The 23,404-nt window shown below is 44.9% G+C and overlaps 1 protein-coding gene across 2 annotated transcripts in view; it reads left to right on the top strand.

Moving 5' to 3' along the window:
• DCAF7 (DDB1 and CUL4 associated factor 7) overlaps window positions 1-22,963 on the top strand; it is a 32,228-nt gene extending 9,265 nt beyond the window's left edge. Inside the window, exons 2-8 of one of the 2 annotated variants that reach the window (XR_009347788.1) lie at window positions 10,102-10,260; window positions 10,989-11,100; window positions 11,448-11,566; window positions 14,388-14,597; window positions 15,549-15,666; window positions 18,151-18,388; window positions 22,887-22,963. Coding sequence is in view for 1 of the 2 variants with exons in the window: in XM_059147277.1 (XP_059003260.1) it covers window positions 10,102-10,260; window positions 10,989-11,100; window positions 11,448-11,566; window positions 14,388-14,597; window positions 15,549-15,666; window positions 18,151-18,323 (891 nt within the window). In the remaining variant the exon portion in view is untranslated. Of the gene's footprint in view, window positions 1-10,101; window positions 10,261-10,988; window positions 11,101-11,447; window positions 11,567-14,387; window positions 14,598-15,548; window positions 15,667-18,150 lie in introns of both variants that reach the window. The other variant, XM_059147277.1, reaches the window with a different exon arrangement.
• The last annotated feature ends 441 nt before the right edge of the window (window positions 22,964-23,404 follow it).

Below are 23,404 nucleotides of genomic sequence, written 5' to 3'. Positions count from 1 at the left end.
AGAGTGGGATGCCTGGGTGGCTCATTTGGTTAAGTGTCTACGTTTGGCTCAGGTCATGATCCCATGGTTCTGGGATCAAGCCCCACATCAGGCTCTCTGCTTAGTGGGACGCCTGCTTCTCCTCCCTCTGCCTGCCTCTGCCTACTTGTGCACACTTTCTCTCTGTCAAATAAATAAATAAAATCTTAAAAAAAAAAAAAAAATGGACAGGGGCGCCTGGGTGGCTCAGTGGGTTAAAGCTTCTGCCTTCGGCTCTGGTCATGAACCCAGAGTCCTGGAATCGAACCCCACATCAGGCTCTCTGCTCAGCAGGGAGCCTGCTTCCTCCTCTCTCTCTGCCTGCCTCTCTGCCTACTTGTGCTCTCTGTCAAATAAATAAATAAAATCTTAAAAAAAAAAATCCTTTAAAAAAAAATGGACAGAGTATAAATAGCCTTTCAAAGTAATGAATGCAAACAAGTGCTCAATAAATAGGAAAAGTTGCTCAACCTCACAGGTAGTTAAGGGAAATGAGAATTGACCTTGTGACTTTTTTTCCTTTCAAATTTATAAAAATTAAGTTAACTGCTTCTAGTGTCGTTGGTAGTATGAGGAAATGAACACTTACATATGCCGGTAGGAGTCTGAATTACTACAGCCTATTTGGAAAGTAAATCAGCATCCCTTAAAATAAAAAATGCACATATTTTGGGGTGCCTGGCTGGCTCAGTTGGTAGAGTGTGTGACTCTTGATCTCAGTGTCATGAGTTCAGGTTCCACATTGGGCTTGGGTGTGGAGCCTACTTCAAATAAAAAAAAATAAAACAGGGCACCTGGATGGCTCAGTCATTAAGCATTTGCCTTTGGCTCAAGCCATGATCCTAGGGTTCTGGGATTGAGTTCCACATCAGGCTCTCTTTGGGAAGCCTGCTTCTTCCTCTCCTGCTCTCTCTGCCTGTGTTCCCTCTCTTGCTGTGTCTCTCTCTGTCAAATAAATAAAATAAAAAATAAGTTAATTAAAGCAAGTATTACTGCATTAAAATTAAAATATGCATACCTTCAAATACAGCAGTCTCATTCTTAAGATTGGCCTCCAGAAGTAAATAAAGATAGTACATAAGCACATATGTACAAGTCATGCAAGTAGTGGCAAAAAAAAGGGAAACAAGGGGCGCCTGGGTGGCTCAGTGGGTTAAGCCGCTGCCTTCGGCTCAGGTCGTGATCTCAGGGTCCTGGGATCGAGTCCCACATCGGGCTCTCTGCTTAGCAGGGAACCTGCTTCCTCCTCTCTCCCTCTGCCTGCCTCTCTGCCTACTTGTGATCTCTCTCTGTCAAATAAATAAAATCTTAAAAAAAAAAAAAAAAAAAAGGGAAACAACATACATCATTAGGGGAGTTGTGGAGCCACATAATATGGCATATTTATTCTATGAAATATGCATCAATTAAAGAATGGTTTGGATCTATGTATTCACTTGAGGGATGTCCTTATTTTGTCAAATTAATGAAAAGATTCGTAACATTGGATATAGTATTCCATTTTTCTGAAAGTTAAGGGAAAACCCTATCCTCGTGTGTGTGTGTGTGTGTATATAATATATATACATTATATTAATATATGTTATATATATTTGAGCATAAAGAAGCAACATAGCCTAAGTAATTGTGATATATTGGAGATGGGGTGGGAGAGAAATTTTGCACTTTTTTTTGTATACCTATACTTTGGTTTTATACACTGGCTATACATTTTATAATTCTTTTACAATCTAAAAAAGTTCATTTAAAGAATAAAATAAACCCAATTGACAGATCATTAAAAATAAATAAAAAAGAAAAATCGTTTAGTTAGAACTTGTAAGTCTGAGCAAGAAAATAATAGAAGATAATAATGGTAGGGGGTTTGGGTAGAATTTTGGTGCTTTCCCCTTGGGACCGTCATATATAATAATAATAATAGCCAAGGGAGAAATCTATCCCCACTCTACTAATGAGTGAAAGGGCACCTCCAGTCTGATGCTACTCCCTGGTAAACTAAATTGGAGAAATGCAGATTAGCCTTAAAGCCTAAGTGAGACTTTCTGCTTTTCCATCTAATTTATGGGCAGACCCAGCCTGACCTCACCTATTCAGCTGAAGGTGGAGAGAAGCTGGGGCAAAGGATGCTCAGACCCATAGTGAGCAGGCTGGTTTGCCTCTCTAGGTAGGAGCAGGATGGGAAGGAGCAAGAGTGCAGGTGAGCCTGCCTATCGGAGCAGCAGTCCCCCTGGTGAGGCATGTCCATGTGCCTGGCTCAGGGCTTTGGTCATTTTAACAGTTGGAGCTAGTCAAGGGTAGGGATGCAAGAACAGAACTCCTCACCCTTGGTATTTCTTCCCATGGGGGACAGGACAGGAACAGAACCCCCTCTTTTAAGATTGATTATTTATGTGAGAGGAGAGAGCGCAAGCAGGGACTGTGGAGGAGGGAAGGGGAGAAACAGACTCCCCACTGAGCAGGGAGCCCAATGTAGGGCTTGATCCCAGGACCCCAGGATCATGACCTGATCAGTTGGTTAAGCAGGCTTAACCAACTGAGTCACCCAGGTGCCCTAGAAACTCCCTTTCTTATGGGCATAAGTGGACATATGGGGTAGGAAGTGAGGTGTAAAGATCAAGAGTGCTACTTAAGGCAAAACAAAGTGTCAAATTTTAATAGGAAATCTGAATAATTAAATTCCTAAAGGTTTGGGGCGCCTGGGTGGCTCAGTGGGTTAAGCCGCTGCCTTCGGCTCAGGTCGTGATCTCGGGGTCCTGAGATCAAGTCCCGCATCGGGCTCTCTGCTCAGCAGGGAGCCTGCTTCCCCCCCCCCCTCTCTGCCTACTTGTGATTTCTCTCTGTCAAATAAATAAATAAAATCTTTACAAAAAAAAAAATTCCTAAAGGTTTTTTGAAGAATTTGAAAATGTAACCAAGGATCTACTCCAAAAAAGGCATCACCTCAAGAGTCTTATGGGCAAATTTATCAAAGGCACAGTAACCATCTATAAATCCAATAAATCTGCCTTTACCATCTATATCAGTCTGGACAAGTCATTTATTATATCAGGGCCTCAGTTTTCTCATCTTCCCTTAAGCTTTGATATATAATAATTTTTCCTAATCAACTGACTTCCCTTAAAAAAATGTTTTCTTATAATTCCTATAAATCAAGAAGAAAAAGATGGACACGACTCAGTAGAATAAACTGGGCAAATGTTTTAAGTTAGTGTTTTTTAGCATAGTGGTGAAGAGCTTGGGCTATGGGATAGGATTATCTGTATTTAAAAGGCAGCTTCAGGGGAAACCTCAGTGGCTCAGTCGGTTGGGTACCCTACTTTTGATTTCGGTCAGGTCGTGGTCTCAGGATTCTGAGATTGATCCCCGAGTGGGGCTCTGCCCTCAGCTTGGAATCTGCTGGAGATTTTCTCTCTCCCTCTCCCTCTGCCTCTCCCCGAGTACGCACACACGCTCCCTCTGTCTCTCAAATAAAAAAATAAAATCTTTAAAAGGCAGCTTCATGATTGTGGACAGGTTACTTACTGTCTCTTTTATTCAATATCTTAGGAAAGTGGGAAGAAGAATAACACCTGGGTTGCTGCGAAGATGTTGAGAGGGTTAGAGGTAGTGCATGTACAGCAGTAAGCCCAGTGCTTGTCCTTGACCCGTCGTAAGCACCCACACAGTCAACTTGTTACTGTTAATCAGAAGCAGAAATAATAAACATGCTGAGCTTCAAGAGCAAAATTGTGAAATACCCTTTTTATCCATCAGATTAGCAAAAATGTAAAAGTTGTTTTTAGGTGTTTTTTTGGGGGGGGGTTGTTTGGTTGTTTTAGATCTTATTTCTTTGACAGAGACACAGTGAGAGAGGGAACACAAACAGGGGGAATGGGAAAGGGGGAAGCAGGCCTCCTACAGAGCAGGGAGCCCGAAGTGGGGCTCAATCCCGGCTCCCCAGGACCTAAGCCAAAGGCAGCACTTAATGACTGAGACACCCAGGCGCCCGCCCTATGTTCAGTGTTTTAAAAGTTATGGTGAAATTGGCACTCACACACTGTTCAAGAAAATGTAAATGGAAGCAACCTTTCAAAGGCCTTTGGGTCAAATCTATTAACTTTTTTTAAAGCATAAAACAGCACATATTATCTCATAGTTTTATGGAACATTTAAAATGTGATGCAACAGTTACACATCTAGCAATTTATCCAATAAAGCATTTGCATATGTGTACGCAGTATTGTTTATAATAGCAAAACAATGGGTTATAACCACAATAACTATGAATGGCTAATAAATTATGGTGTGCTTAACATGGCCTGCTGTGGAAGAATAAGGTAAACCTGAGAAGATCTTCCAGGATAAATTGTTAAGAGCAAGTTGCAGAATACATTTTGTGGTCCAAGCCTCTTTATGTTTTTTAAAACATCCCATCACATACATATGCATACAGATGCACAGAAGGCCATTTGGAAAGATACACATCCAGCTGGTTTGAAAATAAGTTGAATTGGGGGTGGAGTTAGTGGGAGACTTTATTCTCTGCTCTCTATTATGCAAATATTCACAGATAACTTCCATTCTCTTTCATCATCACATTTTAAACATGTGAGTATCTGAACAAAAAATTGAATAACTGAGTTATAACAGAATAACAGTTGTTATTCCTCTGAATACTAGGTTGGCAACTTAGAGCAGAAGAGCTAAAGTCAGGTTAAGGATAAAACACAGGTCTGGGGGCGCCTGGGTGGCTCAGTGAGTTAAAGCCTCTGCCTTCAGCTCAGATCACGATCCCGGGGTCCTGGGGTCGAGCCCCGCATCGGGCTCTCTGCTCAGTGCAGAGCCTGCTTTTCTCTCTCTCTCTGCCTGCCTCTCTGCCTACTTGTGTTCTCTGTCTGTCAAATAAATAAATAAAATCTTTAAAAAAAAAAAAAAAGGATAAAACATAGTCTGTGCAAACACATGAAGTCTTTGGGAAGATTTGGGAAAGATGAAATCCCAGGCATTACCTACTTCTTCCCTGGGTTCGGTATTGTTGGTGCAGGAGGTTATCAGAAATATCTGGCTCAAAATCAGACCTTGCTGAATCAGGCATCCAGGGAGGTTCTTAAGAATATATTCCTCGGCCCTACTTGACACTTGTTGAGTCAGAATCTTGGGCTAGAGTTGGGGGCCCCAGCTCCAGGTAAATTTGATGGCCAAATTTGGAGACTACCAGTGGTCTCTGTAGTATAAGCAGAAGTAAGACAGGTCCTGTTTTTAAGGCATTTCCCAAGTGAAATAGCAGAAGACAGCAATCTAAGTACTTTGATTTGGCAGTATGGGGTTACTCACCAAATGGATGGTACAGATCAGTGGGAAAGAGCACTGTACCAGGAAGACTGCAAGTAGTTTATGAAGGAGGTGAGACATAGTAGTAATATTAAAGCTCATACTCTGGGTATGAGTATATACTAGCCTAAGCAAAGAGTGTTGCCAAGAACTCTTAGGTAACTGTGAATGTCTTCACTTTACAGATGGGAAAACCAATTTAGCAAAGTTAAGTAACATTCCTACAGCTAGCAAGTGGTAAGGAAAGGGCCCTGGTTTCTGATGCCACTGTGCTGTATTAAAATCGGGTGGGATTTAGGTCTATGGAAAGGAAGTAGGAGGGTTTTGCAAGCATAGAGGGCCGTGTAAGGAAAGGAACCTGAAAAAGATGAGAAGCAGTGACTAGATAAATAAGATGGAGATAGAAGAGGCTAGGGCTGGGGGTGGAGAGCCTTGAATATCTGCTTAAGAGGATCCAAGTGGCAAATGCTTGCGGGATCTGACATTTCAAGATTGAGGGGAGATCTCTGATGACTTGAAAGGTAGTAGAAGGAAGTGTAGTCTCACGGTATTCTCTGCATGGTTAGGGAGATTTTGCCTCTTGCACTCGGTGCCATATCCCCAGCACTTAGAACAGTGTTTGGCACCTAGTAGCTACTCATTAAGATTCATCGAATAAGTACATGTATGAAATATCTGGCTCAAAATCTATATGAGAGACTTATTCTTTACTCTGCCCAAAGAGCCCACAAATTTAACTTCTCATCTGTTTTCTCCTTCCTCCCCCAGGAGGGTTGAGGCAAATTTTTACAGTTTTTCTTGAATCTTCCTTCTTTATGCATTATTTTCTGGAAAATTCTGAATTCTCAAAGAACTGTTCATTTGGTCAAAAATTCCTCTTTTGGCCACCTGTGCTTGTCCCTTGCCATTCTCACTATCACCATAGGCCCTTAACCTTTTCCAGTTCTCCTGTGGGTCTCTGGGCTGAGCCTCTTGCCTGGCAGACAGTCCTGCCCAGCATTACCAGGCCTCATAGTCTTACTTCCAAGGCCTCATAGCCCTCCTGCCACCTTCTCAGGCACCTTCACAGGGGAAAGCCCACCTAGGTTCTCAGTTTGCTTTCAGGACTCTGCAGCCTGCCCCAGGCACACCTCCCAGCCCTGTTTGCACTGTTCTCTCAGATAGTTCCTCTCAAACAGGTTTTCATGCTGCCACCAGCTAGGTCATTTAGTTTGTCGCCTTAGTACATTGATTTGTTCCTTCTCTCCCATCTGCCTGGGGTGCCGTCTCTTTCTTCTCTGCCTCCCCAGAACCTTTCCATGCACTTTTGAAGACTGCTCAAGTCCTACCTACTTTTCCTTTGAATTATTGCTTTCTTCTAAACTATTACCAGTTATCTATGTTATAAATAAGCAGCTTATCATGTATTACCTGTGATATCACTTTTATTGCTATCTTAGGGCATTGTTACTGTGTTTTAGGACAGTGGGTTTTTTTCTCCTTTGACATCTTCATACATCACCTCCCCTAACACATTATATTTTTTGATCTTTGAAAGCCTGTAGATGTTCCATAAAAATGAATATTTAGACTTAGTCATTATGAAGTTTTTAAAAAGAAATGGATGGCAAGATCTATAAATGTACATAGAAAAATCCCTAGGAATCTACCCAAAAAAAGGCTATTAAAACTAATAATAGCCTGATTTGCCAAAGATACAGGATTCAAGATTAATGTACAAAAGTCAGTTCCATATAGTGCCAATAAACAATTGGAAATAGCATTTTTAAAACAATTTCATTTATAATAACATAAAAAGCACTTAGGAATAAAGTTAATAAAAAAAATGGAAGACTGGTACATTAAGAACTCCAAAACACTGCTGAAAGAAACTAAAACCTAAATAAATGTAGAAATAGGCTATTTTGGGGCTAGACAACTCATTATTATTAAGAGATCAGTTTTCCAAACTGATTTATAGGTGCAACACAATCCCAAGCCAAATCTTAGCAGGCTTTTTGTAGAATTTAGCAATCTGGTTCTAAAATGTACACAGAAAAGCAAATGTATGGAATAGCTAAATCAGTCTGAAAACAAAACAGTTGAAGAACTTACACCATCTGATTTCAGGACTTCACTGGAAAGCTGCTATAATCAAGACAGTGTGGTGCTGGTAAATAAATAGGCTTATGGATCAATAGGTCAGAATAGAGAGTTCAGAAATAGATGCACAAATACGTGGTCAATTGATTTTCAACAAAGTGGCCAAAGTAATTCAAAGGAGAAAGGATAGTTTTTAATCAAACGGTGCTGGGACAGTCAGACATTCATATATTTAAAAAGCGAAACTTAATTCATACTTCACAGCGTACAAAACAATTAACGTGAAATGTAAGTGTAAAGCCTAAAGCTATAAAACTTTTAGAAGAAAACATAAAAAATGTTTGGCCTGCAGTAGGGCAAAGATTTCCTAGCAAGGACACAAAAACCTTTAGTTTAAAAAAAAAAGAAAAGAAAAGAAAAGAAAAAGCAATGCTAAACAGACATCCTCAAAATTTATAATTTCTGTTCTTTGGGGCATCTGGCTGGCTCAGGCTGTAGAGCATACATGACTCTTAATCTCTGGCTTGTGAATTTGAGCCCCACATTGGGTGTAGAGATTACTTAAATAAACTTTTAAAAATAAATAAAATTTCTGTTCTTCAAAAAACACTGAAAGAAAATGGTGGAACAGTTGTAGACTCTGGAAACATAGTTGCAAAACACAACTGGGGATTATATCCAGAATATGCAAAGAACTCTCAGAAGTCAGTAAATAAGGAAAAAAACCTGGTAAATGATGAAGTGAAACTATTCTGTGTGATTCTGTAATGGTGGATACATGTCGTAATCTACAGATCATACAACACCAAGGGCGAACTCTATAAACTATAGACTTTGGGTGATTATCAATGTAGGTTCATCAGTTGAACAAATTTACCATTTTGGTGCAGGTGCTTTGATAGTGGATGTGGTGGGTAAGTGTAGGGGCAGGAGGTACATGGGAACACTACTCTCTGCCCAATTTTTCTGAGTCTAAAAAAGCCAAGTCTTTTTTTTTTTTTTCTAAAGGACAAAATACCTGAACAGGCTTCAGTGGAGAATAAGCATATGAAAAGATACACAGTATCATTAGTGAGAAAATGCAATTTAATATATTGCTATACACCTGTTAGAATGATTTTTTTTCTTTTCTTTTCTTTTTTTTTAAAGCTGGCAACACCAAGCATTGACCAGGGATGTGGAGGGTGTGGACCTCTCCTATGGTAGAGGAGTGGAATATAGTGGGAATGCAGGACACAGCCACTTCAAAAAACAGTTGGCCATTTGTCTTTTAATCAAGTTAAACCTACTTTTACAACATGCCCCAGCAGTTCTACTCTCAGTTGTCTACCCAAGAGAAATGAAAGCTTGTCCAAGAAAAACTTAATGCATAAGCATTCATAGCAATATCTATAATGGTCCCAAACTAGAAATAACCTAAAAATTCACCAGCTGGTAAATGGATACATAAATTATAGTGTTTCTGCATAATGCAGTGTTTTCAGCAATGAAAGGGAAGGTGCTACTGATACACCCAGGAATGTGGATGAATCTCAGGAGCTTTGTGCTGGAAGTAGCTGTCCCAGGACTCATGACCATATGATTTCCTTTGTATGGTGTTACAGAAAGGCTGGAACTACAGATCAGTGGTTGCTTGGGGCTACGGGTAAGGGGTTAACTGCACAGGAACCCAAGAGAACTTTTGGGGGTAATAGAAATGTTCGGTATCTTAATTACCATGGGGGGTTTCCCAAGTGTATACCTTTGTGCATGTACACATTCTGTGTCATTGAACTGTACACTTAAATGACTTCTACTGCATGCAGCTGTACCTAAATAAAATTGTTTAAAAAAAAAAAAAAAGAAGAAGCAGGAAGACAGTGGTATCTGAGACTGAAGTTAGGCAGCAGTACTAGGAATTCTGTTTTTCTGCGGTCCAGTTGGTACTTGTCCACTTACTATGGGTCTTTACCAAAAATTCCCCATTCCATCTTCCAGTCAGTGGACATCAATAAACAACTGTATACCGAGTGGCATTTCTCACTGAGCCGGACTGAGTTTGACAAAAAAGAATAGAAGTTAATATTGGTCCAAATCAACTCTTAAGAGAACGTGGCTGGAAACCAGGGAACTTTGCCGTCAGTGGCAACCACTTTTTTTTTTTAATATTTTATTTATTTATTTGAGAGAGAGAGAGATAACAAGTAGGCAGAGAGGCAGGCAGGGGCGGGGAGCAGGCTCCCCACTGAACAGAGAGCCCAACGTGGGGCTCGATCCCAGGACCATGACCTGAGCCAAAGGTGGAGGCTTAACCCACTGAGCCACCCAGGCACCCCAGTGGCAACCACTTTTTTGCCACTTACAGTGGGTTTGGGTTCTTTCTGGGGAGGAAGGTGGAGGGAGGGGCAGAAGGACAGGAAGAGAGAATCTTAAGTGGGCTCCAGGTCCAGCTCAGAGCCTGATGCAGGGACTCAGTCTCATAACCCTGACCAAGATTATGACCTGAGCCGAAATCCAGAGTTGGACCCTTAACCAGCTGAGCCACCCAGGTGCCCCAGTGGTTTGCCTTCTTGAAGGCTCCTTTGACACATGCTTTTGTGTTAAGTACAGGACTAGGTGAGGCGTTGGGAAGTAGGGGGAAGGATCTGAGGTATTCGATACTGCTCCGGAAACACAAATGTTTCTCCATGGCTCACTTTGGTTGTGTTACAGGTCCAGCTTGTTGGTTTAGATGAAGAGAGTTCGGAGTTTATTTGCAGAAACACTTTTGACCATCCGTACCCCACGACAAAGCTCATGTGGATCCCTGACACAAAAGGCGTCTATCCAGACCTACTGGCAACAAGTGGCGACTATCTTCGTGTGTGGAGGGTGAGCAGGTGTTCAGTCAGCAGCCAGACTGATGGACTTTCTCCATGTTAGCTGTCACTAAGCAGCGTGGAGTCGCAGAACTGACTGGGGTTGGAGGCAGCAAGTGTCCCTGTAGCCCAGGAGAAGCAAATGGGAGTGATTCTGGAATGACCTTTATTGGTTCAGCAGATTCCCCAATAAATCTAGCCGGGATTCCTTGAAGTCCTGCTGTGGTCAGGCTACAGTCAGCCCTGGAAATTTGAGAGGCTCAGCGAACCTGGTGAAATGAAGAGAACCTTCTGCGGGTGGGGTGGCGGGGGGGAATGCTTGTTACTCTGTCTATAGCCAAGATATTTTTGAGTAATTTAAAAACAAAATACCAGGCCATTGATTCTAGTTGAGTGTGTGAGTGGAACGTGGAGCCTCACCTCCTCTCTCGGCTGAGTGCGTCTGCAGCAGTGTCTCTTCTGGCCCGGAGTAGTGCCAGGCAGGGAGCAGAGGTTCCAGGTCAGGCAAGGTGAGGAGACCGCTCCTCTAGGAATGTCTCGGGGTGAGAATTGGGAAAAACAAAGCGGGACAGAGGAGAAAGCTTGGAAAGAAGTAGCATTTGGAGGAGTTCTTCTGGATTTTATTACTCTAGGATAATAATGTTTTTCTCCTGTGTCTTCTGTTTAATAATATATATTCTTTTAAAGGTTTTCTGTGAAAATAAAAGACTGGCTGATTTTTAAAAATTGTTGTTCCTGCAGGTTGGTGAAACAGAAACCCGGCTGGAATGTTTGCTAAACAATAACAAGAACTCAGATTTCTGTGCTCCTCTAACTTCCTTTGACTGGAATGAGGTGGATCCCTATCTGTTAGGTAAGGGGGCAAGGGGGTGCGTAGTCCTTTTTGAAGAAGCAGAGATGCATTTCCTCAGATAAAACGCTGGGCCTGTGGTCCATAGATCAGCCTAAAACGGGCCAGGGGGACAGAGGCCAAATATGGAATGTAGTAATTAATTCCTCATATGGATCTGAGCTTCCCTATGTGTATATCTTGTCTCTGCAGTTAGTGGAGTCTGAGGTCCTGGGGTAGGGATTGAATACTTGACTCTTGTTGCCTAGTAAGTATCTGAGGCATGTCGTCTCCTGGGTTACACAGAGCAGTAGACACAAGGAGGGAAGCCTCACTCCTGTCAGCCACTGACTTGCACTGGTTGTTTTCAGGTACCTCCAGCATTGATACGACTTGTACCATCTGGGGGCTGGAGACAGGGCAGGTGTTGGGGCGAGTGAATCTTGTGTCTGGTCATGTGAAGACCCAACTGATCGCGCATGACAAGGAGGTAATGATGCTGTTCCTCTGCTTTCCTCAGCTGTTTTCTGTGCCTTCAGTTCGAGGTCAGACCACCCTCTCACTGTTGTGCAAAGTATGTGGAAAATCATAATGCCAATGTCTTGTTGAAATTGAAAATGGTAATATGTCAAAATAGCGAAAAACAACAATGTTGTAAACTAACGTGGTTTTTTGGCTGATACAAGCAACCTAATCTACATATATAGTTTTTGTGCCAGAGATTGCTGTTTTGTAATAATGAACTCTCTTAGTGGACCTGATGGGATTGAAAAACAACACTTGCCTTGAAATATATTTACTTTTTGGAGGGGAGGGAAGTGGGGGAAACCAGGAAGAGGGAAAATTTTTTGGCAGACAAATCTAAATCATCATTTCTTCTCTCAACTTGTTTTATGAAATTCTAGTATGTTCCTTAATACTTTCAATACAATCTGGAATGGAATATGGTTTATTTTCATGGTGGTAGTTCTCCTGTGTTTGTTGGAAAAGCCGAGGAGAGCTATTTGTGATTGTGTTTTGATCAAAGCATTCTTCTGAGGAGAGCTTTTGGAAACTGGTCATAAATTTTTTTTTCTCCCAGAGCCACTTCATGTTTCTTGTACTCTGATTTCCTGTGGGTCATGTTTCTTTTTCTTTTCTCCCTTACCCTGCTCGGCGAGGAGTATTAGTACAGATAAAAGGAACGCCTTGACCTCAGGTCAGACACTTGAGGTCCTCAGAATGGGAAAATGGTGACCAGGTTATCACTCTCAGAAAGGGATTGGTCTTTGGCTTTCTGTGCTCCTCAGGGTATGCTCTGTTACAAGTTGGCTCAACTTAGCTGCTGCTAAGCCAAGGGGCAAAGGAAGAGTTTGTCTGACAGAGAGGACCAATAAGGAACTTCTGGAAACCCTCTTGACATCAAGTGGAACAGGTTGCTACATTTTAGTTCTGTGACAACCTCGTCTGCTCTTCTCTGTTGTCAGGGTCCAACCCAGAAGACTGCAACTACTCTAAATATTTAAACTTGGGATTTAACCTAGGGCATTGCTCACACAGATGATGGTGAAGCTGGGAAGCCACACTGGCAACGGTGAGGTCATGTGGAGAGTAGGAGCAGGAAGCTGCTGCTGCCTGTAGGCCAGAGGGGCAAAGGGAGGAGACAGGGTTCCAGGAGCCCAGGGGCTGGGTCTCCCCAGCAAAAGCTACAACCACAGAGGGGACACAGCCATTGGCAAAGACACTTGAGGGTACAGAGAGAGGGAATGAGAAATACCTTAGCTTCTCCCTAGGGCAAGGGCCAGGGATGGATCTTAATGGCAGATGGGCCCTGGGCCAGCACCCTGGCCTTGAAGCAATAGCCCTGGGAGGGTGGCTCTCAGAGACACAGTGACACCTGCTAGACCTTTGCTCTTCCTCAGTCCATGTCTCTGGCAAAGTGGAGACTTGTTTGGAGGCTCTTCCTTGTTGCTGCCTGCCAGAGGGCTGCGTGTGGAGGAGGGAAATGTATACCCAGGAGTTGTCACCTTCCCTTGGTTTAGGAGGAAATGCCCAGATGGAGCACAGAGGAAGGGGCTGAGAGAGCTTGACAAACTCAGCCACATTGCCTGTGGCATCTAAGCACTTAGCAGTGCAGCCATGGTGTCCCTGTCCCTGGGAGTTCTTGGCAGCCAGCCCATGGGCAACACATCTTGTAAATATACCCACGCCCTACCATGGCTGGACGGTGCTGGACGGAGCTGTGATCTGTCAGGCCTCTTTGTGATGACTGGCCCAGTTCGCTTTTGAACCACTCTTAGTTCCAACCATAGAAAGAGAAGCGTGATTTCATAGTCAGCCAGAGGAAAAGGAATTTATGAGGTCACATAAAAATAGATGTTCCTTTGGCAATGTCCCTTAGTAGGCAGAACCTCAAGAAGGCTAGAGTCCCAGTATTTAGTGAGAGATGCCACTTGTGTCTCCTCAGAAGTCAGCTGTCGCTATGTTTGACCCCAGGAGATCCTTGGCACTAGTTTTTCAGTTTTTCTCTCTCTTGCTCTGGCTCTGGCTTTGTCTGTCTCTCTTCATCCCTTTCTTTCTCTGAAGCTCTTTGTTGCCCTCTGCCTCTGTTTTCTCATAGATATTAGTGTGCAGTGTTTGCAGGAGGTAATAAATGCAGAAAACAATGATTCAAAACCTAAATTGACTTACTTCTGAATACAAACCAACTGGGAGAAGAAATAAAGCATGTCCTAGGACAAGAGAGTGATCCCGAACCTCCCTGTGAAGACAGGAACCCCTGAGTGTCCCATGATTTGAAACTGCTCTTCATTCATGAAAATGAGTCTCAGGTCCAGGTTTCACAGCAGAGCCCGAGTGGCTGTTAGTAAGCACCACAGGAGGGCTGCCTCCACCTCTTAAATCAGTGGCCTTAATGTGGGCATGGGTCTGTCTCTGATCACACACAAATGAAAGCCATCACGGCCCAGGAAACAAACATCTGGATTTTGTAGTGTGGCGGAGGACAGCCACTGGCTGACCCCATATGGAACACTTGCTCCGCCCTGTGCTCTACGGCTCAGCAGGGTTTCTGCTCTTTGTCTTATCATGAAAGGTTGGAGGAAACAGACTCAGAAAGCAGGAATGCAGGAGGAAGCCAGCCAGTTTGCATAGCAGAAAGTCACGGAGGTTAGAGGTCTCAGGCGCCAGTACTCACAGATACTGTTTGGCTGTCTTGACCTTCTTCTGTGTCACGAGGGGGGTAGAGGGGAAGTAGGGATGATAGAGTTCCCTGGTACAGGAAAAGAAGGTCCCGGATCTGAATCTGACTGAAGCTTCTTATTCACCAACAGGTCTATGATATTGCATTTAGTCGGGCTGGGGGTGGCCGGGACATGTTTGCCTCTGTGGGCGCTGATGGCTCGGTGCGGATGTTTGACCTTCGTCATCTAGAACACAGCACCATCATTTACGAAGACCCACAGCATCACCCACTGCTTCGCCTCTGCTGGAACAAGCAGGACCCTAACTACCTGGCCACCATGGCCATGGATGGAATGGAGGTGAGTACCCTGCTCCGGGCTGCCCACAGCATGGCCTCCTGTCTGTGGCACTAGTGAGGGCAGCTAGAAGAGTGGTTCTCGGCCGGTGGCAGTTTCCTCTCCAGTGGAGTTTTAAAAATGTCAAGACATTTTGGATTTCTGCAACTCGGGGGCGGGTGGCAGTGCTGCTGGTATCTGGTGGGCGAATGCCAGGGGTCGTACTAAACATCCCGCGTACAAGAGTACCCCCCACCCTGCTCAAGAATGATCAGACCCAAAAGGTCAGCAGCGCTGGGACTGAGTCAGCCTGGTCTAAAACAAGGACTGCGTGTTAAGAACTTTTTAAAACTTGGAGCATTGGTGTTGGAGCCAAGAAAAGCAGTGTCTAAAAAGCAGACCAGATCATACATGCTTACGGTGCTGACACAGGAACTTTTCCTCTTCAGTGGTCTGGACAGATTCTTCCAGCTTTAGCAAACAGACATAGAAATGACAACTCTTCATGGCCTGTTTCTTAATAAAAGCAATGAAGTGTGGGTGGAGATGAAGCAGTGATTAACTTTTGGGAAAGCTGGTACCTCAGACTTCTTACATTTCAAATTCTGCTTTGGGGGTTGTGGGGAGAGGCCTCTCATTCTGTCCACTGAGCATGCGCGGAATTCTTAGTATAAGCACCAAACAGGACCTGGTCCTATTATCCAAACTCATGTTACCTACTCCTTCTTCTCCCTTTCCTTATCAGTTGAAATGCCCTACATTGCTTAAGACATAGACTACAAACTGCCTGTGTCTTTGCTTTTAGTCTTGTCTTTTTCCTCAATCCTATAGCTGCTTTTGGCCCCAGACCGTCTGCCTCTCTTAAATCCACAAATGAACATGTTATGCTTTAGAATTATGTTTTCCTTGTGTAATGTCTTGTTTTTTCCTGTTACACCCTGAAGTTCCTGAGCCATTCACTTGTTATTTCTGCAGGTAGTGATTCTGGATGTCCGAGTCCCCTGCACACCTGTTGCCAGATTGAACAACCACCGAGCATGTGTCAATGGCATCGCTTGGGCCCCACACTCATCCTGCCACATCTGTACCGCAGGTAATCATGGTGGGGGTGTGGGGACAAGCCACGGGAGGGCAAGGGGAGGAGGTCTCCCTCTATCCTTAGAACTGTAATCATTGCTATTTCCAAAGGGTGGTTTGAGAGATTTAGCAAAGTAGCTCAGCAGAGAGCGTCCCTCCACTTGTGAAATTGGAGAAGTACATGTATCCAGAAGATCCTGTACCCTCAGTGGTAGCAGAACTTCTGCCCTATACTGTTTACAACATGTATCAGTTGTAGGCTGTGCCTCCCTGAAATCCAGGTTGGCCCAGAGGACTCAGATCCAGGACTGTGGAGAAGGGAGGCAGTGTCTCTTATATGGAACAGAATGTTTGGGAATGGCCAAGGTTGGCACTCCTGGGGAGACAGAGCTGCCTTGCAGTAGTCTTTGGAGGTGTTGAAGGCCCTGCGTGGCTTGATAGTGGGGTGAGACTTTTAGTCCCCACCTTACCATTTGCCAGACCAAAAAGAGTACCCCTTAAAAATATCCTGTTAGTGTGCTTTTATTCTAGGAATAATGTAAGTCTGTTATTAAAAATTAAAATAGTCTGGGTGGTTCAGTGGGTTAAGCCTCTGCCTTCGGCTCAGGTCATGATACCAGGGTCCTGGGATCGAGCCCCACATTGGGCTCCTTGCTCAGCAGGAAGCCTGCTTCCCCCACTATCTCTGCCTGCTGCTCCGCCTACTTGTGATCTCTCTCTCTGTCAAATAAATAAATAAAATCTTTAAAAAATTTAAAATAATACTGAGGTATATAAAATAGGAAGGTGAAAGTCATCTTTTCTCCTTCCTGTCCTGTGTCCACCTCAGTCCCACTCTCCAGTGGTGACCTCTGACAAGTGTATCTCCTTCGAGACCTTTTTGTGTGGGTACATGCCTCCACATACCCCCCCCCCCCCCCGTACGAATGTCTGCCCCTTTATTTTATACAGACAGAATTCCACTCTCATCCCATGATGTTTTGCTTCTTATCTATTTCATTTTTGGTGCCTTGGGTTTCTTTCTAACATACTTTCTCCTTTCCTCACTCATAAGTAACATCCTCATTTCGTTGCTCATTATGAAGCCAGAGGAGCAGAGTAGTTTGGTGGGTTTGCACTATTTTAGTATTCATTTGAAAGGCATGAACCTTTTCCTGTATTTGGCCCTCTCCCCATGCCTGTATGGCACTGAGGAGCAGTTAGGGGCCTTCTGCCTTCTTCTGCACCTCAGGCTGTGGGCTGACTCCTTCATGATTGCCTTTTTTTCCCAGGGGTGTGGCTAGGGAAGGGTGGGAGAAGGAAGAAAAAACCGGTGTGGTCCTTGTTCCTGAAGAATGGCACGAGTGCCCCCCAAGTTTGTCTTCCGCTCCTGGTGGCTTCCTTTGCCCTGCTCGCTGCTGTGTGTGTTTTTCCTGTCCAGAGTCCCTTCAGCTGAAGGAGCTGTGGCTGGAGAATGTGCTTGGTTGAGAGGGGCTCTGAGGAGAAAGAACTTAGTGCTGTAGATGTGCTGAGCATTGCAAACAGCTCCCCAGAGCCCCTGACAGAGATTGTCCCTAGGACGGGCATCTTGTACCTTGCCTGGGTTATATGGCCATGGCACGAGTCTAGTGTTGCCCACGTGAGCATGGCCTGTTAGGCTCCTCAGATCTCCTGTGTATCAGAGACAGGTTTTCACATGGGATCAGGGGACACTGTGATATTGAAGGTCGTTGCCTTTTTATTTTTATTCTCTTAAGTCTAAGGACTTATGTTTTGATTATAAAAGTGAATGATCACATTACAGACCACTCACCGACTGGTAAAAAGTAAACATAGCTCATAACTCTGCCAGCCTCATAGTACCACTGTTCTCATTTGGATATATTTTCTTCCAGTCCTTTTTCATGTGCTTAAGTATTTTTTTGAGGTGGTTACCTTCTTTCTGGTGTTTCCCAGGGCGAAGAAGGTAGCTTTTCTAGGGAAAATTGTTTTTTAAGAGCACATGTCCACTCAGCTTTTCACCTCATCTATGTAACACCTCATCAAAGTATAGAAGTTCATGATATGGGGTAAAATCCCATTAAGCTGAATCATCAGAGAGGGATTTTTAATCACTCAGGTACTTTAAGTGGCTGCAGATGACATGTTTGGGGATAATTTTTATATCCCCTGGTCCTTTCTTGATGCTTGTCCCAGATGAGAGGTGCCTGTCTGGGTCCCATTCTGCCATCCTCACTCTGCTGCAGTGACTGGGGCCCTGGGACACATCAGAGGCCTTGCTCTGAATACTGGCTCCGCTGTGTACTGGCTGCATAGCTCTATGGCTTGGGCAAGTGCCTGAACATTTCTGGGTCTCGGTTTCTTCATCTATAAAACAGGGGCTTGAAATAAAACCTCCCTCGCTGGGATCTTGGTGAACAAGTGCTTTGTAAACTGTGATCCCTCCACCCACCCTGAATGCGGGGACCGATTTCCTCCTTGCCTGAGTTGTGACCTTGCTGCTGGCTTTCTCTGTCACTAGCGGATGATCACCAGGCTCTCATCTGGGACATCCAGCAAATGCCCCGGGCCATCGAGGACCCGATCCTGGCCTACACAGCTGAAGGAGAGATCAACAACGTGCAGTGGGCATCGACTCAGCCCGACTGGATTGCCATCTGCTACAACAACTGCCTGGAGATACTCAGAGTGTAGCGTTGGCAGCGCCTTGCCCACGAGGCGGGGGCTTATGTGTTTCCTGCCTCTGCCCCATCCCCAAAGTAAGAAGAAATGTGTTTCTGGTGGCCAGTATGTCTCTCATTGCTTTGCACCACTGTTACCAGAAGCTGCTCTAGGAGTTCCTGGCCGGTCGTCCCATCGCTGTCTGTGCCAGACTCAGTGCTGTGTGGCGCCTCCTCAGCCCAGGGCTGAGTTTTAAGATTTTTCTCTCCTTTTCTCTTCTCCTTTGGTTCCTCCATTAAAATTTTCTGTGTATTTGTTTGTCAGCTGTTGTGTTAATGAGCATCACAGGCCCTGGCTGTGTTGGTATTCATCTGCCCCAGATGTCTCTTATCTGTCTGCTGCCCAAGGCGGCGCTCTGTGTCTGTGTCATGTTAGCACTTAAGTGGGAACAGATACCGGTTTGGAGTTGTCTTTCTTCCTGTTATCAGTGTCTTTAACAAATTTAAACTTTGTATATTTTTTAACCTATCAGGCTAATTTTTTTACAAAAAGGATTTTACTCTTCCTGGTTTCTTCCTTTGTTTCATAGTCCACCCCATGAGCACTTCCTCTCTTCCCTCAGTGCCTGGATCTAGCACTGGGCCCTTGACCCCATGAACAGTTTGCCTTCTTGAATCACTGCCTGAGTGCAACATACCTGAGCAGGAGTCCCAAACCGCCTCGGTGCTCTGAAGTCGGCCAGTTCTCTCACTTTTTCTGAGCCCGGCTCTTCTCAAGGGCATTCTGGGCTCCCAAACAGACATGTGAAGCCTTTTCTTCCTCAAGTACCTCTGTCTGACAACCCCCCCCCCCCCCCCCAGGACCTGCTGGCAAAGTGTTCAAGCTGAGAGAGACAGCGTGTCTGACTTGAAGGGAATGGTTTCAGAAAAGCTGAGCTTAGAATGCATTTCCAGGACATAGTTTCCAAGCCTGTATTTCCCTCCTGATGTAAGTCCCAGGCCAATTTTCTTTCATGTCTTGAGTGATAGGCAAGCACAGTCTATAAGCTGAACTTTGGTATCTCTGGTTGGTTGGTTTACTGTGATTGATGGTTGGCCGCTCTCTGAGTGAGAGGGTCCTACTTCAGAGGCACATAGTCTGTGCCTCTAATCCTGAACAAGATCTCCTTTAGAGCGTGGGGGACTGCCACCTCCTGGAAGGAGTGGACTAATGGGCTGTGATAATCCCAGACCATCGAGTAAATAGGTAGCTGTGGTGCCAGCCAGTTAAAATGCGTCTGTCAACCCTCCCGCACCCACCCCCAGCCGCCCCATCCCCCCTCCATTAGGTGCTGAGCAGTATTGGACTTGCAGGCTGCAGTGTCTGTTTCCGTTGTGTGTATGAGTTCCATGGAGGGGGCTTGTGTGTGCTTCGGGTGCTGGATGAGTCTTTGGGCAGGCAGGGTTTGGGACATGCTCAGTCTTGGGGGCCTTTGGTCTAATGTGTTCTGCCATAGGTTTTTTAGCCCCTGAGTTGTGCAGTGTTGAGTAGGGGAGTAGCAGACCTTAAAGCCACTTTAAGGTTTTGTCCACTTGTGTTCTCACCTGCTCTTGAGAAACAAAACAGTTTTGTTCTTCTGGGCCCTTAAACTCTTCTGGTTGAGTCTCCTTTTCCAGGGCAGATGTATTTTTGTCTCCAAAGTCCCAGCTCTTTGCTTTACTACACAGGCACTTGTCCAAAGAAAAAGACTCTTTCTTAGTGTCTTCCCCCTTCTACTTTTTTACTTTCTTATTCCAATTTTGAGGCTCTTTAGCTGGCCCTCCACTTGAGGTTGACTTTGCTGCATTTACTACCAGATTTGCACTGTGTCATTCAGAGGTGTAAAGTGAGCAGTTCTTGGTTAGAGCCCTCCTTTGCTTGTAATTGTATTTGCTGGTTCCAGGGTCCCTCTCCTAAGGGTAGCAAGTCTAAGTTGATGGTAGCTTGCTCTAGGAGGCCATCGGGTCCTTCCCCTGGAAAAGGGTCTGAGATGGAGGTCAGACTGGTAGGAGGGGCTGGTCCTCCTGGGGCAACATTTAACCGCACTGAGTTCTATGTTCAGATTTCTTTCCTGATCTGCACTTAAGCATGGTCTGCATGGTGAGATTTGTCAACTGGAACTGGAAAACAATCAGGGGAAATAATTAGTCTGTAATAATTAGAATATATTTGCATAAAGTTGCTATCATTCTGGAAACCAACAACTTTTGGTGGGCTTTTTCCCTTGTCCTGTGGCTCCCAAGCCTTTCTTCCCTCCCTAGGTCCTGTAGTGTGCTCCTCCTCCCCCTGGCATCCCCCTGGCATCCACCTGGGGCCAGATGAGACTCCCCAGTCTCCCTGCACAAACACACACACACTCACAGTTGCAGAAATGCCGGTGTTTTGAAGTCCCAGCTCTCTTACCCTCCGTTTACACCATAGGCCAGGTGGCCTCATGGCTAAGGAGAGGATTTCTATAGTCTCAAGACTGAGAAAGCCTCTTAGCCAGGGATGCTCCGGGAAGCAAAGATCTGTTGTTGTAACAAAAGCAAGTGTCTATTGGTGGCCCTTCCATGTGCTCCTGTGGCCCCCTCTACCCACTGCCTCCATGGGGCCAAAGCTGCCTCTGTTTTCCTTGTCCGCTCTGAGGGGACCGAGAGGTGCTGAATAAATTTGGCTTCAGGTTCCACATCAGGGAGTTGGTGAATGGATACAAGTCATTCAGGGGCTTGAGTATTTATACCCAGAAGAGTTGGAACCCTCTCCTTCTAGGGAGGAATGGAGCTGTCAGTCAAGGGCTTGAAGAGGGAAGATACTTGATCACTTGGTGAGAATTTCTTACCAGAATCAGGATCACCTCTCAACCAGTTAAGATTGAGGGTGGGAGAGTACAGAAAAAGTTGAGGGTCCTACAAGGTTTTAATGATGGTTTTGGCTGAAATTTTCGGAGGAGATTTAAGATATGGGAGAAAATCTGTGGTAAGTGTTTCTTTAGATCAAGGGAAAAGATATTAGAGGACATGAAAGGTCTGGGGTGGCCATGGAATGAAGCTGTGCCCTCAGCCCATGTCAGCCTTTTTGGAACTTTTGTCAGATAATCTGTGGCACTGTCTAATTGTGGGGACAGGATGCCAGCTCGGGCAGAGGAGCCCCTTCCTGCAGCACTGAGCCATGGGTGATGTTGATGGCAACAGTCCACAGGTGTTGGCAGTCCCATGGCCATTCGTGATCATGGCTGTCCTTGGTTGTAGGCTTGTACAGAGCAGAGGAAGCAGAGGTGGTACACGGTCCTGCCGATTTTCCTCCCTTCCCTTTTCTTTTTCTTCCTCTGTCCTTGCCGCCATAGAACTTTCTCCCTGCTGCAGGCTGGGCCTCAAGTCTGAGGTGGTAAGAACAGTTGGGAGCTTACAGGGTTTACCACATGGCAGGGGCCTCCCCTGGTTTGAGAATGTGGCAGCTTCTTTGCCTGCCTGGGTTGGAGTAAGGGAGACTATTCAAGTAGACCCCTCTCTCAAAGCAGATGCTTCCCTTTACTCCCTGCACTCCAGGATGAGGAAAGAAGGTCATGCCTGGCACTTAAGTTGAAATTTCCCAGGGAGAAGAGCTGAGCTGAGCGTCACTGTGAGCCCTGGAGAAGGCTCTTTGTACTGGCTGGGCCAGCTGCCCACAGTGTCTCCTGTTGCAGAGCTTTGCCTGCCTTTCTCACCTGTACCCTCTTCTTCTCCCACCATTGTCATTGCCACTGGCTCTCAGAATCAAAGGTGTGACTATACAGTGTCGGCCTGGTCCTCCCAGGCTACTTTGTGGATATTGTTTTTTAAGTCTGGAAACATGCGGGTGCCTTCCCCAAGAGGCTTGGACTGGTATAAAACCAGAAACAAATAAGCTAGTGAAAGTATGAACTCAAGAAGAAGGATGTTGGCAGTCTGTGTAACAGCTAGAAAACTTACGAGGACCCACCTTTAGGACAACCCATTGGCTATGGACTCGTGGTGTCTGCTGTTGAAGAGAAATGCTCTTGCCTGGGGTTGGTTGTGGTAACCTGGTGTGCAACGAGACTTGTTGAGCTAAAGCTTTGACTTGGCTTGAGTTGAGTGTGGATCACTTGCTTTGGTTCCCGTGTATTTTATGACCCTGTCAGTGACCTCCCCCCTTCCTCCCCCGAGTGTGAACTTGTAGCATGATTGTACAAACCTCTATGTAGGAAATGGAGATTCCTTGTTCTCCAAGATGTTAAACTCTAGCCAATCAATTTCTGTCTCCTCTAGCCTAGTACGTCTGAACTTCATTTCTTGTTATATATTTAAACTTTTCCTCTATACTCTAGCTTTTGTGACCTCCCATGGTCAGGTGGAGAGGAAGCTGTCCCCTTGCAGAACTGTACTATCCCATTTTTCTTTTTTAAAATATTATTATCACAGGACTGATTGTACACAGGGCTCGTAATAAAATGTTAACACTGTGCTGTGAGACCACAATGGTAAATCTCCATTGAAGGCAACTCCAAAGGCACCTGAAAGTGGAATGTTACATCTCTGACTTTATTTCTTGCTTCCTGAGTATATTAAACCTAATTTTCACCCTTTCATTCTGTTTCAGCCTCCTGTATAAGAAGTACCGTATTTTCTGCCCATCACACTTTGTAATAAAACTTGAACATGTATAGATTGACTGAATTTCTTCTTGTGATGAATTCAGTTCTTCCCATTCTGCCACTGTGGTCATGTTCCAGAGACGCTGGCTGGGTGACGAGAGTCCTCCCCAGCCCATCATACTATCTGACAGCCTGAGTCATTCCGTTTACTAAAACACAGAGCACCTACTCTGTGCCAGGGGCTGTGAACCTCAAGTTGCTTCCTGATAAACAGTTCCTGGCAGTGTTGAAACTATGGGAGTGTTTAAGCTTACTGGTTGTCCTGAGGAGGAGGTGATCCCCTATGTCTGTGTAGGAGCTAGAAGAGGTCAGGGAAAACTTCACAAGACAAGGGATGGTGAAACTGAGTTTTGAAGGCTCAGTAGGAGTTCTCTAGGAATAGGGAAAGATATTTAAAGCAGAAGGAACATCCATGTACAGTGTATAGAGGCAAGAAAGAATATGGCCATATTCAGAGAATTAT

Source organism: Mustela lutreola, chromosome 15, assembly GCF_030435805.1.
Source record: "Mustela lutreola isolate mMusLut2 chromosome 15, mMusLut2.pri, whole genome shotgun sequence".
Taxonomy (NCBI): Eukaryota; Metazoa; Chordata; class Mammalia; order Carnivora; family Mustelidae; genus Mustela; species Mustela lutreola.
Note: the sequence above shows the minus strand (reverse complement) of the source record. Positions and strands in the feature narration are given on the sequence as shown.